The sequence below is a fragment of the Moschus berezovskii genome, chromosome 27, assembly GCF_049115385.1.
Source record: "Moschus berezovskii isolate FMDL1 chromosome 27, NW_MosBer_1.0, whole genome shotgun sequence".
Lineage (NCBI taxonomy): Eukaryota > Metazoa > Chordata > Mammalia > Artiodactyla > Moschidae > Moschus > Moschus berezovskii.
In genome coordinates, this window is record NC_142486.1 from 9,049,298 (window position 1) to 9,074,074 (window position 24,777).

At 45.7% G+C, this 24,777-nt stretch overlaps 1 protein-coding gene and 1 non-coding gene across 2 annotated transcripts; both read left to right on the forward strand.

Annotated features, from left to right (window-relative positions):
- Positions 1-2,089: 2,089 nt before the first annotated feature.
- EIF4H (eukaryotic translation initiation factor 4H) lies at positions 2,090-24,569 on the forward strand. The gene is made up of 6 exons (XM_055410035.2): positions 2,090-2,246; positions 15,766-15,953; positions 18,053-18,117; positions 18,200-18,296; positions 22,436-22,573; positions 22,656-24,569. The coding sequence occupies exons 1-6, from the start codon at positions 2,188-2,190 to the stop codon at positions 22,793-22,795; spliced, it is 687 nt and encodes a 228-aa protein (XP_055266010.2). The 5' UTR covers positions 2,090-2,187; the 3' UTR covers positions 22,796-24,569.
- LOC129545863 (small nucleolar RNA SNORA32) lies at positions 16,817-16,939 on the forward strand. Its single transcript, XR_008683787.1, has one exon. It is a non-coding gene; the product is annotated as a small nucleolar RNA SNORA32 (small nucleolar RNA).
- Positions 24,570-24,777: the final 208 nt, after the last annotated feature.

The window sequence follows — 24,777 nt, forward strand, 5'->3', positions numbered from 1 at the left end:
ATCAGTAGCTAGTAGTTTAAGTGATGTGGCCAGGATAAACACAGGCAGTTTAAAATGCAACCCACAAGGGACTTCCCTGGTGGTCCAGTGGTTAAGACTCCAAGCTTCCAATGCAAGGAGCACGGTTCAATCCCTGGTCGGGAAACTAAGATCCTACACGCACTGTGCAGTCAAAAAATAAGTAAAATGCAACCCATAAACTTCACCACTACACTAAATGCACCTCTCAGAAAGAGGCATCTGAGTTGGGCCTTCTAGCAGGTTGCACCTCCCCACTCCCAGGATTAGAGGGAACTGGCAAAGGCTGGGGAAGGAGTCAGGGAACAAATGAGGATCCCAGCTCATGAGGACAACCTCAGGAGAGGCTTGGCATCTTGTTTTACCATGGAGGCAGTCAGTGCATTTACGGAAATTTCCAGGGTTGGCCTCAATCCTCCAGATCTTGTGTGGGGTGGAAGCTGTGTGGCTGGAGATCAAGGGATGGGAAACGGCTTAGAGACAGTAAGGTCTTGGAAGATAGTGAGGATCAGGAGTGTGGCCCAAGATTGGCAGTGGGTGTTGGCTAAGAAGAGAAAGGAAGATTAAGCCTGGTAGGAGTGGGTGGCCCTTGGATGGTCCTGGTGCTGGGAGAGCCCCAGCCACAGGCCTTCCTACAAGTCTTCCCTCCATTTACTTCATTCATGATAAATCACACTCTTCTCCCTCACACAGGGCCCTGTGGGAGATGACAACAAGGCTCCCATCCTCCAGAATCTCACCTTGAGGTGGTTGTGGGCTGGGAGACTTTGGTATAAAAATCTTTTCATTTAATATTTCCAATCTGAGGAGATGGCTGGTATCTTCCACCTTAGGATAAAATGATGATTAAAACTGAGACCTTAAAGAAACTAAGTGACTTGCTTGAGATCACACAGGTAGTAAGAGGCAGAGCCCGGGTTACTTGAGTTAAAAGCTGCTCTGTCAATGCTAGCACTGGGGAAAAGTATCAGAAAATGCTCAAATATACCAATAATGGACATGAAAGTGAAAAAAGTGAAAGTGTTAATTGCTCAGTCTTGTCCCCACTCTTTGCGACCTGCCAGGTTCCTCTGTGCAAGGAATTCTCCAGGCAAAAATACTGGCGTGGGTAGCCATTCCCTTCTCCAGGGGATCTTCCCAGCTTAGGGATCCAACCCGGGTCTCCTGCATTGCAAGCAAATTCTTTACCATCTGAGCCATCACTGCAAAAATTCTATGAGGTTTTCAATTTTTCCTAGACACGGAAGGGTTTTAGAGCATCTCCTATTACCACAACCTCAATCACAAACCTGAGAAATTACCAGCATAATGAATTTCCATTGCCTTTCTATTCTGTGCTATTGCTAGAGGGAATTCACTCAGGATAGAATTCTTTTCCAAAAGCAAGATGCAACAACTCTCTGGTTCAAGGACAACTTACACTCCAATCACAACAACCCTTCCCCAGACCGACACCTAGGTGGCAGTTAGGGCCTCGGCGGCAGAACTCAAAAGGTCATCCCCATTGCCTCGCACGCTCAGGTCCTGACCCCAATCTCCACCTTCGCCCGTGTGTTCTCAACGGAAAGTTCAGCTCAACGTGTGTGTGTGTGTGGGTGTCTCCATCCTGGGGGAGGCAGCCCTTACTTTGGTGTTAGCGATCGACACCCTGGCCGGGTAGAAGTCAGAGTGGAACCAACTGGAGGAGAGCTCTGGGGTCCCTGCCAGGTCTGGAGTTCGGAAAGCCTAGAGCACCGCTGGCCCGGCGCAGATTCCAAGGACAGCCCAGAGAGGAGCCCTCGCTGCGCGCCGCAGCAGCCGCCGGAGAGGTCCCTGAGGTGAGGCCAGGCTCACGTCCACTGGCGGGGCGGGGCGGGGCGGGGCGGGGGCTGGAGGCGGCCGCGGGTGAAGCCCCGGTGCGGTGGGCTAGCACACAATGGGCCGGAGCGCACGGCCAGGCGCGCAGGCAACGCGCCGCCGCACCACGTGGGCCGCAGAGCGCGCCGGGGCCACCAGAGGCCGGTCGGCCCAGGCCGGGCGCGGCGCGGCGTACGTGCGCGCACGCGCGCGTGCGTGCGTGCGATTTGCGATCAGGCGGCGCGGCGGACAGCCCCGGCGGCGGGGCGGGGGGAGTTATATTGCGGGGTCCTTCCTCGCTCACCCTGGTTCCTCTCGGAGCGGAGACGGCAAATGGCGGACTTCGATACCTACGACGATCGGGCCTACAGCAGCTTCGGCGGCGGCAGGGGGTGAGGCGGGCGTGCGCGGGCCCCGGCCGGGCGCGGGAGGCGGACGGGAGGCGGAGGTGGCGGGGTGGGGGGGGTGGCCCCTGGGCGGCGGCCTTCCCGCGCTCACGCCAGGGGCGGCGAGCCGTAGGGGCCCGGCTGGGCCGGCGGAGGCCTCGTAGAGGCGCCTGGAGGACCGGGGCCTGGAAATGGCGCGCTCGGGGAGGGTGCGGCGGCGGTTAGGCTGCCGGGGCCTTGCTCGCGGGACAGACCCCTCCTGGTGTCTCCGCCGCCGCCCGCGACGTGTCTTTGCTCTTCCCCGGCCGCAGGGCCGGGCTGCCGCGGCGCCGAGGGCCCGGGACGACGGGCTCCCGCCTCCAGCCCCATCCCCCAGGACGGCAGAGCCAGCGCGGGGCTCTGCTGCAGAGCGGGGGCGGGGGCCCGCTGCCTGCCCGGCTCCAGCCCCCGTCCCGGCCGCGGCTTCCTGTCGTCAGCCCGCGCTGCCAGTGTGCTGGGCCGGTTTGGCCATGAGACCAGCGGGCTGGGTCGGGTCGGAAGGCCGAGAGAGAGGTGATTCCCTTCCGTTTTCGGGTGAGGCTGTGATTTGGCAGCTGGAGCCCAAGACGACCAACCAAAACAAACACACACCGTAGCGTTTTCCTTTTATCCTTCCTTAGATCAGAGTGCCTTACTGACAAGTGCTACGTGCTTACTGGCAGATAAATGTTATGACCTGGAGAAGGAATCGCATTTAGCTTCATACACAGACTATATGTGCACCTTGTTTAAAAGAAAAATCCTTGTCTAGTGAATTAAAAGGTTATGGTGTTTAATTCCAGGGACCCGCTCTGCATTTTTTATTTTTTTTAAACACGAGTAACCTCATACAGAATTTAGAAGATAGGCTATGAACATCTCGCTATTTGTCAAGGGCACACTTTGCCTTTGTGTGATTTGCAGAAAGGATTACTTTCCCAGGAAAACACCACAATAGTACCTACTGAGGTGTCCAGTCTCCTGAGTTTCAATCCCAAAAGTATCTTTGTTTGGTGAAGAATGACCTTTTAATACCTCGGTTTGGGAATGGCTCAAATAAAAGCTTGTTTGGGTGCGTGAGTGCACCAAGTATCATTCATGACTGTAGAACATGGAAGTTAGGGGAGGTGGAGTCACCTGTTATTTCAAAGAATACTTTATTTGCTAATAAAAAAGAAATAGATGCTGGATTACATGTGCAATTACTGCCTTTGGGGTAGGTTTCTAGACATCAAATTTGTAGTTAAGTCATCTTGAAATTTAATAACCAGTACTTTTTTTTTTCTCCTAGTTTCAGAAAACATTTGGAAGTACCCAGGAAAACTCTTAAACAGTAGTTCAGATTAAGACAGATCCAAGGAGTTTAGTTGGTTTGGGACTACAATGTTAGTTGTATTATACAAAACCTTGGGATTTTTTTTAATTCTTGCTTTTGACAAGTACCAGATGTTCTGGTGACTTGAGGTGTTCGAGTTAGTCTTCCTGTATGTATCAAGTTTTGACTATTGGACTGCCTTGAATAACAAGTTGATCAAAAGTAAAATTCTCGTTTAAGATGCTATATATCAGAATATCAGAAAAGACAAAAGACGGTGTTAGCCATTTGCCCAGATGCACTCCAAAAACTGATAAGAGAGAGTAGTAGTTGGCACAGTACATCTCCTAAACTTTTTAACAAAAAGTCCTTTTGCTATTAAGCACCTTCTACAAATGACCTTAGAATTTTCCACCTGACTTCATCTTCATATAAAATACATAGGAGGTCTTGCTCAGGTAGCTAAAAAGTAGTTTTAAAAAATCTGTTGGTGAATTTGTGTGTTATTTTAGGCAGTGTCTGGAGTGGGTCCAGAAACTTCACAGAGGACCAGACATGTAGTGTGATCTGTGCCAGAACTTTATTGTTCCAGGTGGTTAATGTTAACTTCATCAGGTCGGAAGTTATCAGTTATTGGGATCTTTGAAATTTAACAAAATGGTAGGATCAGATGATCATCTTCCGTGATCGAGTTATGTTCACGTCAGTACTTCTCTCAGGGCTTCCCAAGTGGCTCAGTGGTAAAGAATCTGCCTGCCAGTGCTGGAGCCACAGGTTCCACCCCTAGGTTCAGAAGATCCTCTGATGAAGAAAATGGCACCCCACTCCGATATTCTTGCCTGGAAAATTCCATGGACAGAGGAGCCTGACGGGCTACAGTCCTTGGGGTCGCAAAGAGACACGACTGAGCATGCATGCACAATACACATCTCGGTGCTGTTTATGTTCAGATACAGTGGTTAACCGTTGTAGATGGTTACCACCTATGGAATGGTCCTGTGTTGTTTCATGGTTTTTTTCTTGGGTTTTTTTTAATACTCCACCTTTTTTTTTTTGGCTTCACCCTGTGTCATGTGGATCTTTGTAGTTCCCCTACCAGGTATCAAACCCACGCTCCCTGCAGTGGGAGCACAGAGTCTTAACCACTGGACTGCCAGGGAAGTCTGTGTTTGGCACTTTTGTAAAGCAGAATTCTTTGTCTCTAGTCTGGGCTTCCCTGATAGCTCAGTTGGTGAAGAGTCCACTTGCAATGCAGGAGACCCTGGTTCAATTCCTTGGTTGGAAAGATCCGCTGGAGAAGAGATAGGCTACCCACTCCAGGATTCTTGAGCGTCCTTTAATGGCTCAGCTGGTAAAGAATCTGCCTGCAGTGCGGGAGACCTGGGTTTGATCCCTGGGTTGGGAAGATCCCCTGGAGAAGGAAAAGGCTACTCACTCCAGTATTCTGGCCTAGAGAATTCCATGGATTGTATAGTCTGGAGTCACAAAGTTTACACAACTGAGCGACTTTCACTCACTTCTCTCTGTCATCTAAAACACCTTAGATAGGATGTCTTAACTCTATAATCAACTTGGGTCACAGGTGAAAGGGATGGCAGGTTTGTCAAAATCTAAAAACTTGGGTTTTAATAATTATTATACATTCCCTGTAAGTTTATTTTGTAGTTGTGTGTGATAACCAGTACGGTTGTCAGGAAGCAATGTTGAACAACTGCTTTATTTCCCAAAGGCATGTTCCCAACATAGAGGGGAGAACCAGGGACTGCATTGTTGCTCAGAAATTGAGTCAAAACAGAATTCCAAATTATCAATTGATTGTACCAGATCTTGAGTGTGTTTTTGTTTTGCACTTTGCTAACTTATCTTTCTGAGGTTCTGATTTTTCATTTGCCTTTGGCAGTAAAGTGCCATTGATACTAATTTTACATTTCTAGCTACAAAAGGCCTTTTGAGTGCTGAACCTAAAAGGAGCATGGATCCTGAGAATTAGATTGGAACTTAGAATTAGCAAGAATTGATACTGCTTCAATGTTGCCTGCTAAAAATGAATTAAACTACAAAGTTAAATATTCTTTATTAAGTTCGGTGGGGGGAGGTTAGAATTCTGATATTTGAGTCTTATAGGACTTAAGCTTGGCATCTGTGTCTAAATGTCTGTTTAAGTCTTATAATGTGGAAGAAAGTGTATGAAAGTTAATTAGTTTCACTGACAACAGGATCTGTAAAGGTGTTGAAAGGCACATTGTAAAAACCTATCAAATGGCAAATTGTTTAGGTTTATTGTCATCCTTCTTTCCCCTCCTTAGTCTCCCGATGCTTGATTCCAAATCATTGTTCTCTTCAAATACTTGATTTTACCAAGAGGTCTTTGAGATGTCAGAGGTGTTCAGGCAGAAGCCATGTCATTAGAATGAGTCAGACAAGAGCTTAAGTGTTCTCTCAGCTGTGTATTAGCTGTGCGATCTAGACAAGTTCCTTAACCTCTCTAAGCCTCATGTTCCCCACATATAAGATAGAAACCCCTCTGTAGAGCTGTTGGAATATTAAATGAGATGTTAAACTACAGCACAGTATCTGGAACATAAATGCTTAATAATCGGTAGCTGTTGATTTATAATTTTTTAATTCTTAAAATATTTCCTTTGGAGTTAGTAAGAATGGGGAAATTTCTATTAAGAGTTAGCTGGAATGAGTTATTGTTTTCCTGAGTATATTTCTAAAGCCAATTAAGGGAATGCTATTTATTTTATAGGCATAAAATATTTATAATAAGCATATATAATATAATAAGTATCATAAATTAGTATCAACGGCTTCCCTGGTGGCTCAGAGGTTAACGCGTCTGCCTCCAATGCGGGAGACCCGGGTTCGATCCCTGGGTCGGGAAGATCCCCTGGAGAAGAAAATGGTAACCCACTCCAGTATTCTTGCCTGGAGAATCCCGTGGCTGGAGAAGCCTGGTAGGCTACAGCCCACGGGGTCGCAAAGAGTCGGACACGACTGAGCGACAGAACAGAACAGAATTTGTTCTGGTACATTATTGGTTTGTAACAGTTCATGTTGGACTATTAAAATGCTTCTGAGATTTCTTGAAAAAAAAATTCTTATGTACTTTTAAAATTTTATATTTCTATTTGAAATTACCCTTAGTGTTCTGGAAAGACTTCACACAGAATCAAGACATCTTCCCAGAAACTTGGAACGTACAAAGCAGAATGTTTGGCTGAGGGGGTCAGGGCAGAGGGAAGTCCGTCCTGGATCAGATCCAGCTTCCCCTGGAAACAGAAGAGTGTTGGGCAGGAGACCTTGCTGCCTCTTTGCCTTTCCATCGTTTGTACAGGTGGTTAGACTTGCACACTCAGAGCACAAGTGACCAGCTGATTTTGATTGCATTTAATAGCTGTAATGTCTAAGTTGTGTTTGTCAATCATTGAACATCCTTGGATTCTTTAAGTTTGCCAAGCATATCATAGTGTTTTTTTTTTTAATGTTCTTGAAAGGACCCTCTGGATGTGTTCAAGTATACTGATACTCTGTTGAAAACATGGCACCTCCATTGTACTCCAGCACAGGGTAGATGGAGCTGCTGATCCCTCTTGCTCCACACACTATTCTTCTATAATTGAAATAATCGTTTCAATTATAATTGCATTTTTGGAGGGAGCCCCCTATTTTTTTTTGGCCAAGCCCCACAACTTGTGGGATCGTAGTTCCCTGACCAGGAGTTGACCCTGGGCCCTCGGCAGTGAAGGGGCAGAGTCATAACCAGTGGACCACTGGGGAATTCCCTGGAACCTTTTGACTATCTAGCTTAGTAGAAGACAGCTGGTTTCTCATAGCTCTTTCTGTATTCACTCTTAAGGTAGGTTGCTTGACATTCATGAAGAAAATCCAGCCCTAAACAGTTGGAAGTGGGAGGATTGTTTTAATGGCCTTTTTAGATAATTGTAGGTACTCTTAATTTTTAACTACCAAAACTTGCCAGGTGGTAATTTCTATAAAGGTTAATTGTAACAATAAACATCTCTTACATTAAAATCCATATAGATTTGTCTTATATTTTGAGTGTATCTTTTACCTGTGCATTTTTTTGGTAACATGATGCATTGGTCCTTTGGAAAATACCAGTTCACTGAGTTAGTCATGGAAAGCTTCCAGAAGTTGACATATTTCACTATACAGTATCAAAAATCATGTTCATTAATGTAACCATCAGTTTCATCAGAGAAATTTCGGGAATTGGGAGACTGTCAGGCGTATGTTGATAGATACAAATTTTCTAAAATTCTGGGTTTTGCTTGAAAGCCTGCATTTTGTCATTGGCAGCAGATAGTACTGTTGGTTTCCTGAAAGGGACAAGACTCGCTTTATTTACATGAAAGTGTCTGCCTGACACCCAAGTCTGGACCACAGTTGGTTAGTTCTTTCAGGTAAAAGTGTTGTTCCATGAAATGAATAGCCGGTTCAGCTTGTAACTCACAGGAGTGCTTTTCCTCAAGCTAACTACGTACTTCTGTAAGCAACAGAGTGCTTCATTCCCATTTGGTAACAGGGTATTTTAAAAGTGGGTCATTATTTAATGAAGTTAATCGTTTTGACCACTTTATCAAAAAACATTCTTTGCTAAAGATGGCTTTTTATTTTTTGTCTGCACCACTCACTTGTGGGATCTTAATGTAGTTCCCCGACCAGGGTTTGAACCCAGGCCCTTGGAAGTGAAAGCATGGAGTCCTAACCAGCCACTGGACTGCCAGGGAGTTCCTCCCTCCCTTTTTTCCCCCTATTTTTTAATTTAAATCTTTAAAAAAACTTTTGCAATACTGTGTTGGTTTCCGCTGTGAAAAGTGAAAGAAAGTGACGTCGCTCAGTTGTGTCCGACTCTTTGCGACCCCATGGAGCCTACGAGGCTCCTCCGTCCATGGGATTTTCCAGGCAAGAATAGTGGAGGAGGTTGCCATTTCCTTCTCCAAGGGATCTTCCCCACCCAGGGGTTGAACCCAGGTCTCCCGCATTGTAGGCAGATGCTTTACTGTCTGAGCCACCAGGGAGGTCTGCCATACAACAGTGCAAATCAGCACAGTTACACATTCCCCTCCCTCCGCCGGCATGAAGCACCAGCCTGGGCCCCCTGTGCCGCACAGCGACCTCTCACCGCCTCTGTCCTGCCCCTGATCGGGTGCGTATGCTGATGCTGCTCCATTCGTCCCACGCTCTCCCTTCCCTGCAAACAGGTTGTGGTACATACATACAGTAGAATAGTATTCAGCCATTAGACAAAGAACACACTGAGTCAGTTCTCGTGAAGTGGATGAACCTAGAACCTGTTACACGCAGTGAAGTTAGAAAGAGGAGAACAAATACAGTGTATTGATGCACATACATGGACTCTAGACAAGTGGTATTTGATGAGCCTCCTTTTAAAGGCTGGGAAAGAAGTACCGCACGCGCATGAGCAGCGGTGCAGTTCGGTGCCTGCCTCGGCCGGCGTGACGGCCAGCGGTAAGACCGGTGGGGGCCTCTGCGCTCGGACTTGACAGGACTGCTACGGCTGGTTAGCCCATGGGACTGTCAAACGGAAGAAAGGTTTGCCTCTGGGAGACAGAGCCAGAACCAAATGAAGGATGCTTTAGTGTTCTTTTAGAGGCCGTCTGAAAATCTAAATGAGTACCCATCTTGGTGAAAGAGGTTACTTGAAATCCTAAAGTAGTTGGCAGGCTTGTGGCTTCATTCCTTCTACCCTGATAAGTAGCAGATACTGTTGCAGTTTTGGAGATAAAGCAGTGAACAAGAGTTCCTGCCTCAGAAGGTTGCAGTTCCCTGCATTGCTTTTTGTATCTTTCAGATGTGGCTGAATTACGAAGCTCCCATTCACAGCAAAGAGAGCTCCTTGAAATAGGGCTCGTTGAAGAACTCACCCCAGACACTGCCCCCCACACCACTCCCAGTGTTCACCAGAGACTTGGAGAGGCTTTCATGCACATCCTGTAGTAATGACAGTTGTCAGGGTAGAGGAATTTAATTTTGAGTGCTAACTGAAGGCCTTAGGAGATCCATACACTTAGAGAAAGATCTGCTTAGGAGTGCAGTGTCTTCAGTCAGTCCGTGGGCTTGTTTTTTAAAACCTAACCTAAAACTGAAATGTAATGTGACATCTTGGATGGGATCCTGGGACATGAAAGTGACAGACAGTAGGTGAAAGCTAAGAAAACCTGAATAAACTGAACTTTAATTAGTAATGTATTAATGTTGGTTCAGTGATTGTAACCAGTGTGTCTTACTGATGTAAGATGTTAATAGGTAAGGGGGCTGGTAAGATGTTAATGAAATAAGGGGCTGGCTTTTGACAGCCTTACCTTTTTTGCTTATTGGCTTGAAACAAAGTAAATTACACATTTTGACCTTTCTTTGCACTCTTAGGATTTTGTCTTTGTTGCTTCCTTGCATTTTATTCTCAGAAAGTTAATCTTACTGGGATTTTATATAGGATCAAGGAAGAGTGCTTCATGCCACGTGATATATGTTAGTAAGTGTTTGTGGGTGGCACGTGAAAGACCAAAGCTGTTGATCAGCCCTACTGGAGCTAACTCAGTTATCACCTAGAGGTGCTAGAGGCCGGGAACGCCAAAGTACCCAAGACGTTAATACGCCAGGCCGTGGTACCTTGTTACTAGTCTTAAAAAAAAATGACAGCATCAATACTTAAATTCTGTATAGTTGGTTTTTCGTTTATTTTTGGTTGTGCTGGGTCTTCACTGCCGCACCTCGGCTTTCCCTAGTTGTGGCGAGTGGGGCTACTCTCCAGTTGCAGTGGGTGAGCTTCTCGTTGCAGTGGCCTCTCATCGCGGAGCGCGGGCTCTGGGGTACAGGGACTCTGTAGTTGTGGCGCACGGGCTTAGTTGCTTCACAGCATGTGGAATCTTCCCGGACCAGGGATCAGACCCGTGTCCACTGCATTGATTGACACGCAGATGCCTATCCGTGCCCCACCAGGGAAGTCCTGTTTAGTTTCTGGTTCACTTAGAAGTCTTTGTAAAATTCTTTCCCAGAAATAACAGCATGTGTCGTTTATTATTTATTATCTTACATACTTTGGAAGCAAATCTTGAGCGCTTAGTGTTGTTTTGTCCACTTACTGATGGTAATCCCTGTCCTGATAATCTCTTCTCCTCTTTTTTCTTAGTCACCCTTCCTCCAGTCTCCTCTCACTCCTGTTTATCTTCGCTTATTCACATTATCATGTTGAGTTCAGTGTTTTGTCTGCTGTCTGGAAAATAGAGTTCAAGTGCTTTTGGCTCCACCCTGCAGAGACGGTGCTCATTACTGTCTCCTGAATATTCCATCATCTTTTACTTGGGGTGTGATTTCTTCTTTGTAGATACCTGGACCCCCTTAGCTGCATTATCAGCTCCTTGCGAGTAGGAACTTAGTCTTAGGTTTGTGCCCTTAATATGGTGCTCTGTATTTAATAGACATTCAGATACTTGAATGAAGAAATGACTTGAGTGAAGAAATGTGATCTGTCTATAGGATTTTGGTCACAGCTGGAGTTGGAAGTTGCCTTTCTGAAATGACTGAGGATGTAATTATTACTTTAAAACTTTCACGTGTATGTGTATATATATATAATCAATAGGCTGTCCCTGTCGGCAGCAGGCATGAGTGGGCAGGACCCTTGCTCTGTGGGGACAGGTGATGTGGCCTGGGAGCGCAGCACAGACCTTCAGCTCTGTCTGTCTCTCGATCGCAGCTTCGCCTGTCTGTTGCCTGTTTTATAGCCACAGCTGCTAGTCAGCCTGCTCTACATGAGCAGCGTATCCTGCAGGGTGTTTAATCTACCCATAACACTTCAGAATTGTTATTAAACTTTTATAAAGCAGTCAGTCTTGTGAAATATTTTTATGGTCAGTCTCAAGCTCCTCTATAACGTAAAATAATTGAATATTTATAAACTAACAGATGCAAAAACGGAGGTACAGAGGTGATTTAGAAGAGGTCCTTCACCAGGCTAAGGTGCCAGATGAGTCCTCTGTGTTTTAACCTATTTTAGAAAGTGCTTTCATGTAACACAGCTTATTTAGAATAATAGTCCCCTCTAAACTTAGAAGTATCTCGTAAGAATTTTAGCTCAAAGGCTTTCTGACGTTTGACATTTTATTTGATTGGCTGATGACAGCATGTATCGTTCCATTACTTGCGTGCGTTTGCTCTGGGGTTTGTCTCAAGTGGCTGGCGCACTGTCGGCTCTTGGTGGAGTGAATACGTTGAACTCGGTCCAGCTCCAGTCCCATTGGGCTGTAGTGTCTTCAGTGAACTACTCAGGGAGAGACCAAAAACCACTCAAGTCCTGTGGAGCCGATGGCATTGGATAGGGCAGTATTTAGGACTGCCTCTGCGTTCTTGAAAAAATCTACAGTGTTAAACCACTGGCAGTTGTGTGAGGCTAGGGTGAAACGAGGAGAAGGCAATGGCAAGCCACTCCAGTACTCTTGCCTGGAAAATCCCATGGATGGAGGAGCCTGGTGGGCTGCAGTCCGTGGGGTCGCTAAGGGTCGGACACGACTGAGCGACTTCACTTTCACTTTCCACTTTCACACACTGGAGAAGGAAATGGCAACCCACTCCAGTGTTCTTGCCGGGAGAATCCCAGGGACGGGGGAGCCTGGTGGGCTGCCGTCTATGGGGTCGCACAGAGTCGGACACGACTGAGGTGACTTAGCAGCAGCAGCAGGGTGAAACGAGAGAGAGAGTTCCCGGGTCTGGGTTAGCACTTTGCGCAGCTCCTGCTCTTAAAGTACTGCTTGCCTGAAGTGGGGTTCTTCAGTCTTCATCTTCCCAAAGCCAGAGCTGGCTTCTGATCATCCTGCATTCTTGCTAGTGCCCCCCAACTTCTTGGCATTCGCCTGGACAGCGATCCTTATCCAGGCTCGGGTGGCTTTCTGCACTCAGAGGTCGGTTCATCCTCTCTTCAGTCCGCTGTCCAGCGCTCACAGACGTTGTCACATGCCTTTTCAGCAGGCCTTTCTCCCTCCCGCCTGCTTGGTCCATTCAGTGTGCGCCTGCCAAACTTACATTCTCTCATCTTCACCTTCTCGTTGATTTGTTTTTAAAGATCGTTGTAGGCCTTTGCCTTTTTTATGTACCTCTAAATATATACACAAGCATATGTGTATGCATTGACAGTTATTTTTGTTTTATTTGTGCTATTCAGAAATAAGCTACTTGAGGGCAAGGGGCTGTTTTCCACCAGGTGTTATTTTAAGTGTTTTAAATTATAGTTGGTTCTCTGTTTTGACAGTTTTCCAAGTGTTTGTACTGTTTTTATACATTCAGTACCCAGTCCCAAGGAGGATCTTCCTGAAAATATTTTAGGTTTTTGGTTATTGAAATGCAAAATAAGCCATGTTCACTTGTAAGTCTATTTTTCTTTTATTCTTAGGGCAGAATGCAGGATTTTCTATTAGGAGGTAGCAGTTCTGAGTTAATTAAAAATGTAGCCATCTAAGAATTATATCATAGCCTGGTTCTTCTGCTTTAAAAAGTGTTGTCTTAAAGGTATTTATTATCAAACATTTGAGGTATCTGGAATTCATGTCAGGCAAGTTGTGGAATTTCTTTCATGATACTTCTGGCACTGTGTGAATTTTAAAAGTCAAGTTACTTTCCAAGACCTGGTAGCAATAGTATACCCAGCAGAAAGAAGGGAAGGTTGACTTTGGGCAGACATTTGACTCATGTGAGGAGACGCATTTGCTTTAAGTGTCTCTTAAAAGCAGCACCTCCCTCTTTTAAATTTTTTTCCTCTAGACATTTTATTTTGAAATCTTTCAGTCTCCAGTAAAGTTGAAAGAACATGATACACTGGACAGCAGTAGATTCACAAGTCCCACGATTGTTTTGTCTTTATATATTCATGCACACACGCGACACTTGTGCCAAACCCTTTGAAAATAAACGGCTGTCCTGACACTTCATTCCTAAGTAATTTGTGTTCCTGAGAACAGAGGCATCCTGCTAACTGTAGTACCAGTTATCACTCCTAAGAGATCAGTGGTGACAATAATATTTATACACACCAATTGCAAATTTCTCCATCTGCTTTTTCTTTTATGGCTGTTTGTTCTAGGATCCAAAGATCACATGTAGCACTGCTTGTCATTTCAGAAGTCTCCTGGCCTTAAAAAAAGTCTTTCATGACTTTTATGCATTTGAAGAGTCTGTGCTCAAATAGAGGGCATGTCATTTAAATTTGTCCCATTACTGGAGATACTAAGTTCAGTTACGTGTTTACGGTGGTAACTGAGCCTTGCCTGAGTCAGTCACTGCTGTGTTGGTGTGGTTTTCTAGTTACGTGATTCCTCCTGCATTTTTTAGCTGACATCATGATTAACGTGAAGAAGAGCTCCGCTCCCTTTCGTTAATTTAGTAGACCAGTGTAGGTTCAGAGCAGAGTTGATGAGAAAGTCCGGAGTTGCCATGTCCCCCGCCCTCCCAGAGGCACAGCGCCCCCACTGTTCACATCTGCGTCGCAGTGGCTCACTTGTTCTGGTCAGCGAGCCACACTGACAGTCATCACCCGGTGTCCATCGTTTACATTAGGGTACACTCCTGACGCTGTGCGTTCCTCTCTGTGGGTTTTGGCAAATGTATAATGGCCCCGTTTATTTTAAAATCGCCCATAAAACATTGTAACTCGCGGTTGTTGATGGCCGTGATGGTGGCCATTGTCTCTCTGCGCATGCGCACTGTGTGTCACGCAGCGTGTGCCGCACCATCTGTAACTTCTCAGCAATTCAGGGTCTTTAACACGGTTTCCAAATAAAGCTGAGAAAAAAAATACAGGTTATGTGGTGGGGTAGGTATTGGCAGAGCTGGGATTTAAACCACTGCCTCTGCATATTAGCAGTGGTGTGATGGAGTCAGCGTCCTGGGATTTAGACCACTGCCTCTGCATGTTAGCAGTGGTGTGATGGAGTCAGGGTCCTGGGATTTAGACCACCGCCTCTGCATGTTAGCAGTGGTGTGATGGAGTCAGCGTCCTGGGATTTAAACCACTGCCTCTGCATGTTAGCAGTGGTGTGATGGAGTCAGCGTCCTGGGATTTAGACCACCGCCTCTGCATGTTAGCAGTGGTGTGATGGAGTCAGGGTCCTGGGATTTAGACCACCACCTCTGCATGTTAGCAGTGGTGTGATGGAGTCAGGGTCCTGGGATTTAGACCACCGCCTCTGCATGTTAGCAGTGGTGTGATGGAGTCAGGGTCCTGGGATTTAGACCACCGCCTCTGCATGTTAGCAGTGGTGTGATGGAGTCAGCGTCCTGGGATTTAAACCTCTGCCTCTGCACATTAGCAGTGGTGTAATGGAGTCAGCGTCCTGCCACTTGTAAGCTCTGTGAAAGGGAAAGTCGTCCAGTCGTGTCCGACTCTGCGACCCCACGGACTGTAGCCTGCCAGTCTCATCTGTCCATGGGATTTTCCAGGTCAGAATACTAGAGTGAGTAGCCGTTCCCTCCTCCAGGAGATCTTCCCAACCCAGGGATCAAACCCAGGTCTCCCGCATTGCAGGTGGATTCTTTACCGCCTGAGCCACCATGGACAAATAAATACCTCTTGTCTCAGCTGAGGAAATGGCATTGAGGCTTAAATGAGTTAGTCATATGCACACATACTTGAGGACCCAGTGAGGTGGTGCATGGCGGGGTGGAGAGTGTGTGTGTACATAGTCCTCGCTGCACAGGATCTGTGTGAGAGCATATTATCCATCATCAGACAACAGCAAGAGACAGTTTTGTTGTGAATGAGTTAAATTTCAGCTTCAGGACAGTAAGTTGGACAGTTCATTTCTGTATGTGTTAGTATTACTGGGTGTGAGGGAGGGCATTGGCTTAGGTTCTGTTCTCCTATTCTTATTTAGGGAATAGGAGAACCCCTTTTCTGTAGGAGGATGTTCTGTTTGGATTTGATTCTCTAGGGAAATCTGTGTTTACACAGATTTTGTGTTTCTGGACATTTTTGTCATCCAAAAATAGGCGTGTTTTCCATAAATGAATTTTTTAATACTCTGTCATCTCAGGACGATGTCGATCGGTTTATTTCACCAAGGTGGTGTGGGTGAGTGGGAGACATTTTCCTTGGCCCTCTGGGGCAAGAATGCTCGGGCAGACTTGAATCCTGTCTTTTTTTCCCCCTCCTAGGTCCCGTGGCAGTGCTGGTGGCCATGGTTCCCGCAGCCAGAAGGAGCTACCCACAGAGCCCCCCTACACAGCGTATGTAGGTAATCTACCTTTTAATACAGTTCAGGGCGACATAGACGCTATCTTTAAGGATCTGAGCATAAGGAGTGTACGGCTAGTCAGAGACAAAGACACAGACAAATTTAAAGGTGAGTTCAGGGGATTTTTACTGTGTTATTGTAAGGGGGAGAGGGTCTAACGCAGAGGGCTCTAATTATGAAAGTGTTTGGAACATTTGCCTAATCCAGGTGGTTGAAATAAACACAGCCTTTTAACTCATAGGCCTTCAGTTCTACGTGGCAGGGAGGAGAGGTACTTATAATCTAGTTTGTAGAAAATGTGGCACGTGCCAAAGTAAATCTGGAGTGTGCCTAGCCTGTGTAGTAATTCTGTGTCTGCCAGAGGAGTCCCCAGGAACGAGATGAACAAATAGAACTCAGGGCTTTTTAGGAGTGCATCACCGTGGCTGACTCATGCATTTGGGGGTGGTTTTCCTGTGATCTAGTTTATGATGAAGTCCAAAAAGGAACCTAGTACTTGTCACTGTACTTTGTGACTTCAGAGCATGTGTTTGGGGAAATGATGGGGTCAAATTTCAGATAAAGTTAGTGTCTATGGATTAGTCTTTTTAGGGCTCTTGAGCAGAGAAGGACTAAGAATGGGGAATCAAATGGCATTGCGTCTAGCTGAATGAAGGCAGGTGTGCCTGTATTTCAGTGCATGATGCAGGGTACAAGGGCATTTGGTTTGCTTTACTGACCCAGAAACACATCCATGAAAAGCACAGAGAGGCTGTGATGGGCTGGGGGCTGTACAGGAAGCAGCGGTGCTGCTCAGTAGAGTGCATCTGTATTTTTGTCGTTTTGAAAGCTTTCTCACCCAAGAACCTGGACCCTTTTCATCATAAGTGATCAAATAATGAAAAACAGTGTACTCGTTAAGCTTGTAGAAGTAAGTCACACTGCGAGGAAGCATTAAGAATTCAAATTTAAGGTACAAATATGTGGGTGAATGGTCATTACCAAGGCATTTAGAATGCAGTTTCTCATTTGCTGTGGACATGACCATAAAAAATGATTCCCACTAGGTTTTCTTTCTGCTGCTTTGTTAGCATTCAGCCTATTTGGGAACATTTTATCTGAGGGGAATACAAGTATGGGGGTGAAGCCAGCCTCAGGGCTGAGCCAGTGGCAGCAGGTTTTAAGAGTTTGTCTCATACTAGGGCATCTTCGGCAGCTCTGGTGTGAGGCAAGCGTGAGCTCTAGAGTGACTAGGCGACTGTTGCCCGTTTGAGTTTGGAAGTGGTTTTCTCAGTTCCTCTAAACATTGAATCCGCTTGGGAAAGGCATGGATATGGAGGTGCAGTCCGAGCTGGGCACGGGAGGCTCTGCAGCCATTGTGTAAGCAGATGGTGAAGAGGAGAAGTTAGGACCCAGGCTTTAGAAACGCTTGCTGTCCTAGTGGGGTTTGAGGGTGAATTGTAATCATATGGGAGGGGGAGGGGAGGGTGGTAATACGGGGTGCAGTGTGAGTGAGCACAGGGGGCAGTGGGGAGAGGGGTCTTAACCCAGATTTAACCCAGGGGGCAAAGAAAGGGCATGGACCAGAATGTGGCAAGTAGAAGGTTTAAGCGGGGAGAGAGGGTGTGTGGGTTCCTCTGCCAGGAGTGTCCTCTGTTTACAGGCCTGTGTCAGAATCTAGCATCAAGGACTCAGGTTGTCAATAAAGCACCCAGACTAGCTCTCTTTAATTAATTAGCCTCCTGAAGAGGATGTGCTTGTTGCTGAGGGTGTGTTTTTTAGCTTTGTAAAACAGATTTTATACCAACTACCTGAGCAGTAACAGGCACCTTCAGTGCAGTGTTGCTTCAAAGCGTGTTTAGTATCCAGTTTGAAATCTGTGTCTTAAAGCCCCGTTAGATGTATTCAGAAGTCAGAACTAACAGCTCTTCAGTGACCCAAGCAAGGTTGTAATATTATGGTTAAAAGGTAAAGCTTTATAAAAATAGCTACTATTTCAGTACCTATTTGGTTAGTACTTTCTGATAGAATATAATTAAGAGTAAGGACTTCCAGGCAAATTCTATTTATTAGGAAGTAAACCATGCACTTTTAGGTTCTGCACGTCTGTGGCCATCAGGCGCAACAGAAGTGGCAGTTGTGATGTCGGGCAGTGGCGCAGATGGGAGCCCGCTGCATCTTTCACCCAGAATGCCTGCAGGAAGTCAGGGTTTGTTTTCTCTTAACAGGATTCTGCTATGTAGAGTTTGACGAGGTGGATTCCCTTAAGGAAGCTTTGACATACGACGGTGCAGTAAGTATATCCAGGTTTTCTCTGTGGTGGCAGTCGCTGAATTTTTTTCTTGCCAGTACTTACCATCTTTTCCCCTTATTAGCTCTTGGGTGACCGGTCACTTCGTGTGGACATTGCAGAAGGCAGAAAACAAGATAAAGGCGGCTTTGGATTCAGGAAAGGTGGACCAGATGACAGAGGTGATTAGTTCTTCTACAACTGAACATAAAAGTTGCTATGTGCCCACTGATTGCAAGTCTCATAGGTTATAATAGATCTCTTATCTCGTGGGTCTGATTAGGTGTTTATGAGCTTTTAAAAACGTGTAAAATCTTATAAAGAACGGAAGATGCTTCTGCAAGCCTGGGTTTTTTTCTTCTTCCTTTTGGCAGCAAAAACTTTTTTAAAATTTCAGTGAGCTTCCCATCACATGAGTTGTACGTCTTCCCAATGAATTGCCCCGTGTTTGTGCAGCAAGGTAATGATCAACCTCAACTTTACCTTTTTTGTGTATTCTGAGGAATGGCTCTTGAGAATCTCGTGGTAGATGGGATTCCCGGTATCAATTCTGGTATCAGTATTTAAAGTGTCACCACTTACCCTTTTTGGTGGCCTTGCTGCCGTTGTATGGTTCTTGTGAGTAGCCCGCCTGGCTGGATCTACTATTAGGTGTATTAGATCTTCTCACAGAAGAAACTTTCCTGAAAGGTACCCAGGCACGCATTAAGCCTCTATTAGAGCCTCAGTGTTTTGGGGTAGGACTTGAAAGCTTCTCCGTCGGGACCAGGTTGAACTGATCCACCTTGTTTTGTTACCGTTTCTTCGCCTACTGCTCTTACACATGGCCTGTATCTCACGCTGAGTCTTTCCCCTTGTTGGGGTCTAGTGTGTACGGCACGAATAGAGTAGTGTTATTTCTAGAAGTAGTGTGGAGGTTCTAGAAGCTTACAGAAAACCTCATACTAATGATTCCTGGTGGCTCCCTCCTAGACAGTAAGAAGTAGACCTGTTGACCTCTTTGTTTCTTAAAGGTTGACATAGTCCACTTGATAATTGCTTTTCTTAACTCACCGAAGCAGACCTGTGGGTACCTCCTTGTGTCAATTCAAGAGGTCAGTTTGCATGCCAGGCTTCGAAGAGTTGATGTCCTAAACATTTCTCATCTCTTTTTTTTTAATGATGAAAGTAGTTAATATGTGGTCAAAATGTCCATTTAGAAAATGAAAAACAGGTCTCTTTTCTTTCCTATAAACTGGAGATTATCTCTGCACTGACCACCTTATAAGAGGATAGCATTAGTGCCTGCCCCCCAACCCTGTCATCCCCTAAAAACAAAACTCGGTAGAAAGTGACTGGTAAGTGTGGGAAGAATTGGTCTTGGGAGTCGAAATTTTCTTAAAGAATTTATTTCCAGTACTGCTTTAGCTAAGCAGATGGCTACTTATATCTCTTGAATAATTTAATTACCCCAAGTCCTATAGCCAATCAGAAATGAGCTTATTCATAAAAGTACAGTATAATCCAGTAAACCTGTAATTTTATGTATAAGCTAGTCTCTGATTGAAAAATGCAGCAAATGTCATCTCAGCCACCCCAGGTGAAGTAGTTAGTGACTCGGTGAGTGGCGGCCTCCCATCTGCCAGTTTTGGCACTCCCTGGTCCTGAAGAAAGAGCACAGCGAGCTCCCAGCCCTGGAGGTTACCAGAGGAACTAACACCTTTTTACTGCTCGCTTACCTTGGTTTTTTGTAACTCTGAAGCAAGACATAGAGTGAATATAGCCAGAGAAAGTGCCTTGCCACCAACCAGTGTAGACTCTACTGTGTTTTGGTGACGGTCTAAAGCCAGCAGTGCCCACGTGGTGGAGTGCAGCCTGTGTGGGTCATTTGTAGGCAGACCTCTCTCACTCTTTAAACTCATGATGTCTGTTTTTGACACATGCTCCATGTTAAAAAGAAAAAAAAAAATTCAGGCAATACAAAAAAAATACGAAGAAAGCAAATAAGGTCCCTGACAACCAGAAATAAGCAGCATGTTAAACTAAACTTTGTAAAGAAAGTGCAGAAGTTTCTCATGGATAGTGTGCCTCCTAGAAATCTGTCATCAGACTTGAAAAAAGATGATTGTTACTGTCAGACCATGCTCTTTATTTCCCATTGCTCATATGAGGAGAGATTTTGAAACGAGGTGTCACTTCATGTTAATGTGCGCTGGGTTGTTTTCTTTCCCCCTGCTGTACTTTGTCTCATGATCCTGGATGAAGTATTGATAGCAGTTGTGTTTATGTGCTTTGTCAGTTATGGGTGTGAGCTGATTTGTTTTATGGTAAACCCTGAAGCAAAAATTAATCTCATTAAAGGGGAATTTACTTTCATACTTAGTGAGGAAAGGTACACTTCACAGTTTAGTTTGGGGAAAATATCAGCTTAATTGTTTGAGTACTGATTAAGGTTGTTTAATGAATGGTGAATGCTCTGGTTGTTAAAAAAGATTTCATAAAGAACCTTATACTTGATTGTATGCGTCCAAATAGGTTTTCCCACAGAGCAGTGCTCCTGCCGTTCTAAGACTTTTTACAATTGTTTTCATTACTTGTTTTGTTAAAAATGGAGTTATTCAAACAAGTAGTCTCTGAACTGAGTTTCAGATAACTTGATCAACTTACAGGTTCCTTGCTACCTTTAAAGACCAAAAAAATTAAAACCTTACCCACTCAAGGTAGTTGATTCTCCATATTCACAATGTTAGGTTCTTGCAAACACCCAGTTAGCAGATCCTGAGCCATTGTTCCTAGGGGAAATACTCACCATATTGAGGCTCAGTCTTGTGAGCCTTTGGTCATATTTTTGTCAACCAGTCGATACGATACATCACCTTGTTGAATATATACGTAGTTGATTGGTTAACGGTGAACTCACAGGCGACAGCGCTGTAACTCCTACCTGAGAAAGGTTTCTCTAACAAGGCACACCCAGCCTTCTTGGTCTTCGGAGCACTAGCCAGTACTTTGGCACAATGTTTAGGTGCTGCTCTGAACAGCAGAATCACTCACAGAGAGCACAGAAGAGCAGAAAGCGCAGCGTTAAAGAGGTTGTGAAAAGGGCACTCGTTTGTTTGAGCCGAGTCAAGGCAGAGTGTGGTTGGCTTGTTCGTAACTCGATTGGGAATATATGTGTCAGGTGACAAGTCTTTCCCTGCTCTGCATGTCAGAATGACAGCAGAACGCCCCAAGTACTGATTTTGGGATTACAAGTCAGTTTTAGTGAGTAGACAGGTTTGCAAACATGAAATCTGTGAATAAGGGGGACCGACTAATGTATCAGAAGACTGTTCTTCAAGCTCAGGATCGTTCTTCAAGGATAAGTTCCTACAAAGCTTTGAGCAGTGACACCATCCTTGGAGTGAATAAAAGTAGTCACCTTCAGGAGCTTAAACAGAGGGGGCAAGCGCATTTGTTGAATTATGTCTTAAATTTTTATTGAAAGCTAAAGGTTGTACTGTTAAAAGGTTATCTTAAAACAATTCACCCCCCTCCCCAGTGACTTTCAGTTAAATACAAAACAAAGTAAGGCTTAAAGTTCTTAAAGGTCCATTGACAAAATATTTTTCACACTGATGATAATTGCATCTTACTCTAATTTTAAATAAGATGCAGTTTACTTGTGTTGGTAATTATTTTAGTGGATGCACAAAGGATTGGGGGAAAAGCCCTTTGCAGCTGGAGGAGGTGTGGGTTGGATGTGTGGTTCCTGCTCTCTGACTCCCTCTTTGGGAAGGGGGTGGGCCTGATGACAGCTTTGTTTACACACAGGTGCTTTGCTTTTAGAATGATCCACACCTGAATGGCAGCAGAAACTGGAAAGGGGGAGTGGTCACCCAGAGGTGACTTCGTGTTTTGATTTTGTCTTCCCACCTAGCTGTGTGTGTGTGTGATTTTGCATTCTAAATTGTAAGTTCTAAATTTAGGTTTATCTTTTTTTTTTTAACGACTAGATTATAATCAAAAACAGTAAAATGTGCTTTGAGGAGTTTTGTTTTAAGCCTTATTAGGATATAGTCTTCCTGGCTTTTCCTGCAAACTTAAGAATTTAAACAGCTCGTTTTATTTTTCTCTCCTAAGATTCTTTTCTTTAATCTTCTACGATTCAAAAAGTCTGTTAGTGTTGAAATTGCCCAGCAGATTCACGTTTGAACCCGTTTTGAGTGCCCTTGATCTCGAAAACATTTCTGATGCTGGACAAACTAAAGAATTTAAAATGGAGTGCAAACAGTTCACACAGCTGTATACAGCTTCGAGGCAGGAGTATAAAAAATCCTTTGTGTTTCTCTTCCTTCCACAGGTTTCAGGGATGACTTCTTGGGAGGCCGGGGAGGGAGTCGCCCAGGTGACCGGCGAACAGGCCCCCCAATGGGAAGTCGTTTCAGAGATGGCCCTCCCCTTCGAGGGTCCAATATGGACTTCAGAGAGCCAACAGAAGGTACGATGGTGACGTGTAATCGGGTGGCAGGAGGGCGCCTCCTCACGACGCCTTGGTAAACCACGCTGTTTCCTTCCCCCAGAGGAACGAGCACAGAGACCACGGCTCCAGCTGAAACCTCGAACAGTCGCAACGCCCCTCAATCAAGTAGCCAACCCCAACTCTGCCATCTTCGGGGGAGCCAGGCCCAGAGAGGAAGTCGTTCACAAGGAGCAAGAATGAGCTTGTGGAGGGGAGGGAATGGGGTGTGGGGGGCGTTGGCGCGAGGCCACAGCCTGGCTCGCCCCCCGGACCGGCAGCCCTGCAGTTTCCATTCCTGCGCCTGACCTCTGTCCTCTCTCACAGCGGAAACACAGAGCTTGTGAGTGCATGTCGCAGTTAACAAGTGGTTTCTAGTACATTCTTGGCTTTGCTGTGTCTCCCTAGTGCCCGTTTTGTGCTTTTTTTTTCCTCCTGCCACTCCTTCCCCTTTCCTTCTGTCCTTTTTCCTTCTCGCTCCTTGTCTCCTTCCAGCACACGAGTTTCTCTGGAGGGACAGAGGCGGCCGCCGTGCGGGAGTTCTCTGGGTTGAAGTGCTGCTTCATTTCTCTCCATTGCTTTCGCCTTTTACTTCCGCCACACCGGCCTTTTCCTTTGCGTTTTCTCAGTGCTTCTCTTCTGACCTGCATGTCGAGTTCTGTATTGCTGTGGCTTCCAAGGAAGAAAGCAAGTCCCGCGTTGGATAGCCCCTTGTTTTTAGTCAGCTGTGATCAACAGACAGCGTTTGGGACACCTTGCTTTCAAAACAAGGATAAAGTATCTGTTGATCTCTGCAGATTCCTTCCTATAACTATTTATAGGTAGCCCTGACTCCACTACCCGCTTCCCAGATGGGCTGTTCACGTGGAAGAGGCTCACGTTTCAAACAGCAGAACCTGAGAGAATGGTGTGACCTGTCGGTGGGGAGTGCTCGTAGGAGACAGACTGAGTGCCCTGCTGTTTCTGTCACTCTGCCAGCACTGTGTCCAAGCTGGTCTCCTTCGGGCACCAGCCGTGTTAGAGGCCCCTCTGTGGCTGGATGTAGTGAACTGCCATCTAGCTTCCTCTCCGCTGGGCACAGAGGTGCTTTGGGGACCACAGGGGGTGGTGCTGTGCTGGGCTCAACTCTGTGGACACAGCTTCCTTTCGGACCCCCACTGTGTGTCCTCCTCTCTCTCTCTGCTGATCTGTCCCCCAGTGTTAAGTCACAGTGAGATCCTGTGCTTCCCACCGTCCCTTCGTTTTGGAATGAAAATGGGCCTAGAATCTGGTCCTTTACTCTCACTTGAAGAACAGAGACGTTGACTGTGCAGAGCTGTCAGGGAACAGGGAGGCGGCCCAAGGTCACCAGGCCTCAGCTTCAGGACGTCCACTCCCACATAGAGTGTTCAGCTCTCACCCAGGCCCAGGCAGCTAGGCAGCAGCTTTTGAGCTCAGACACCTATGTGTGAACACATTTTTCAGCACCCGAGTCCCCGTTCATCCCACTGGGAGCAGTTTGGGCTTGGCTAGAGCCCCGGAAAAGAGAGAGCCTCACCAGCAAGACTGGAGGGCCGGGGCAGCCGGGCCGGGCAGCCGGCTTAGGAAACAGCTCCTCGTTAGCTGCCGCCCTCGGCTTCTCCCTGTGCCCAGGTCTCAGCAATTCACAGAACTCTGCCTCCCATCCTTCCTTCCACCTGTCATCTTTGCTTCTGAGATAAGAACCATTTGTGTAACACCAATACTTAACCTAAAGAAAGACATGCATTATGTGGTTGCAATCAAACCTGATGCTTTCAGATGACCTACTTACATCTTCAATGTGGAAAAGATTAAGAACAAAACAAATTCATCTAAACTGCTGGGCAATCCAGTTGACTTTTAAATGTAAGAATGGAATTCCAAACACTTAACACATTCAGCTATATGACAGAAAGTAAATCTATGGATATGGTATTTTGTGAATGATCTTTTAAATAAAAGAAAACCTTACGTAATATTTAATGCTTGTCTTTATTTTTTGAGTTGCTTTTTAGCTGCTCATAAAATTAACAGTTTTATATCTGGAAAGTCATGTCCAAATTCAGTAGGATGTCCAGTTCAGTGGGCAAAGCCTCTTGCTTTCAGAAGTTACAAGATTTATGAGTTTATTTTAGAAGCTTGTAATGATTAGAAATGGGATGCCAATTTTTCTCTTTTTTTCCCCA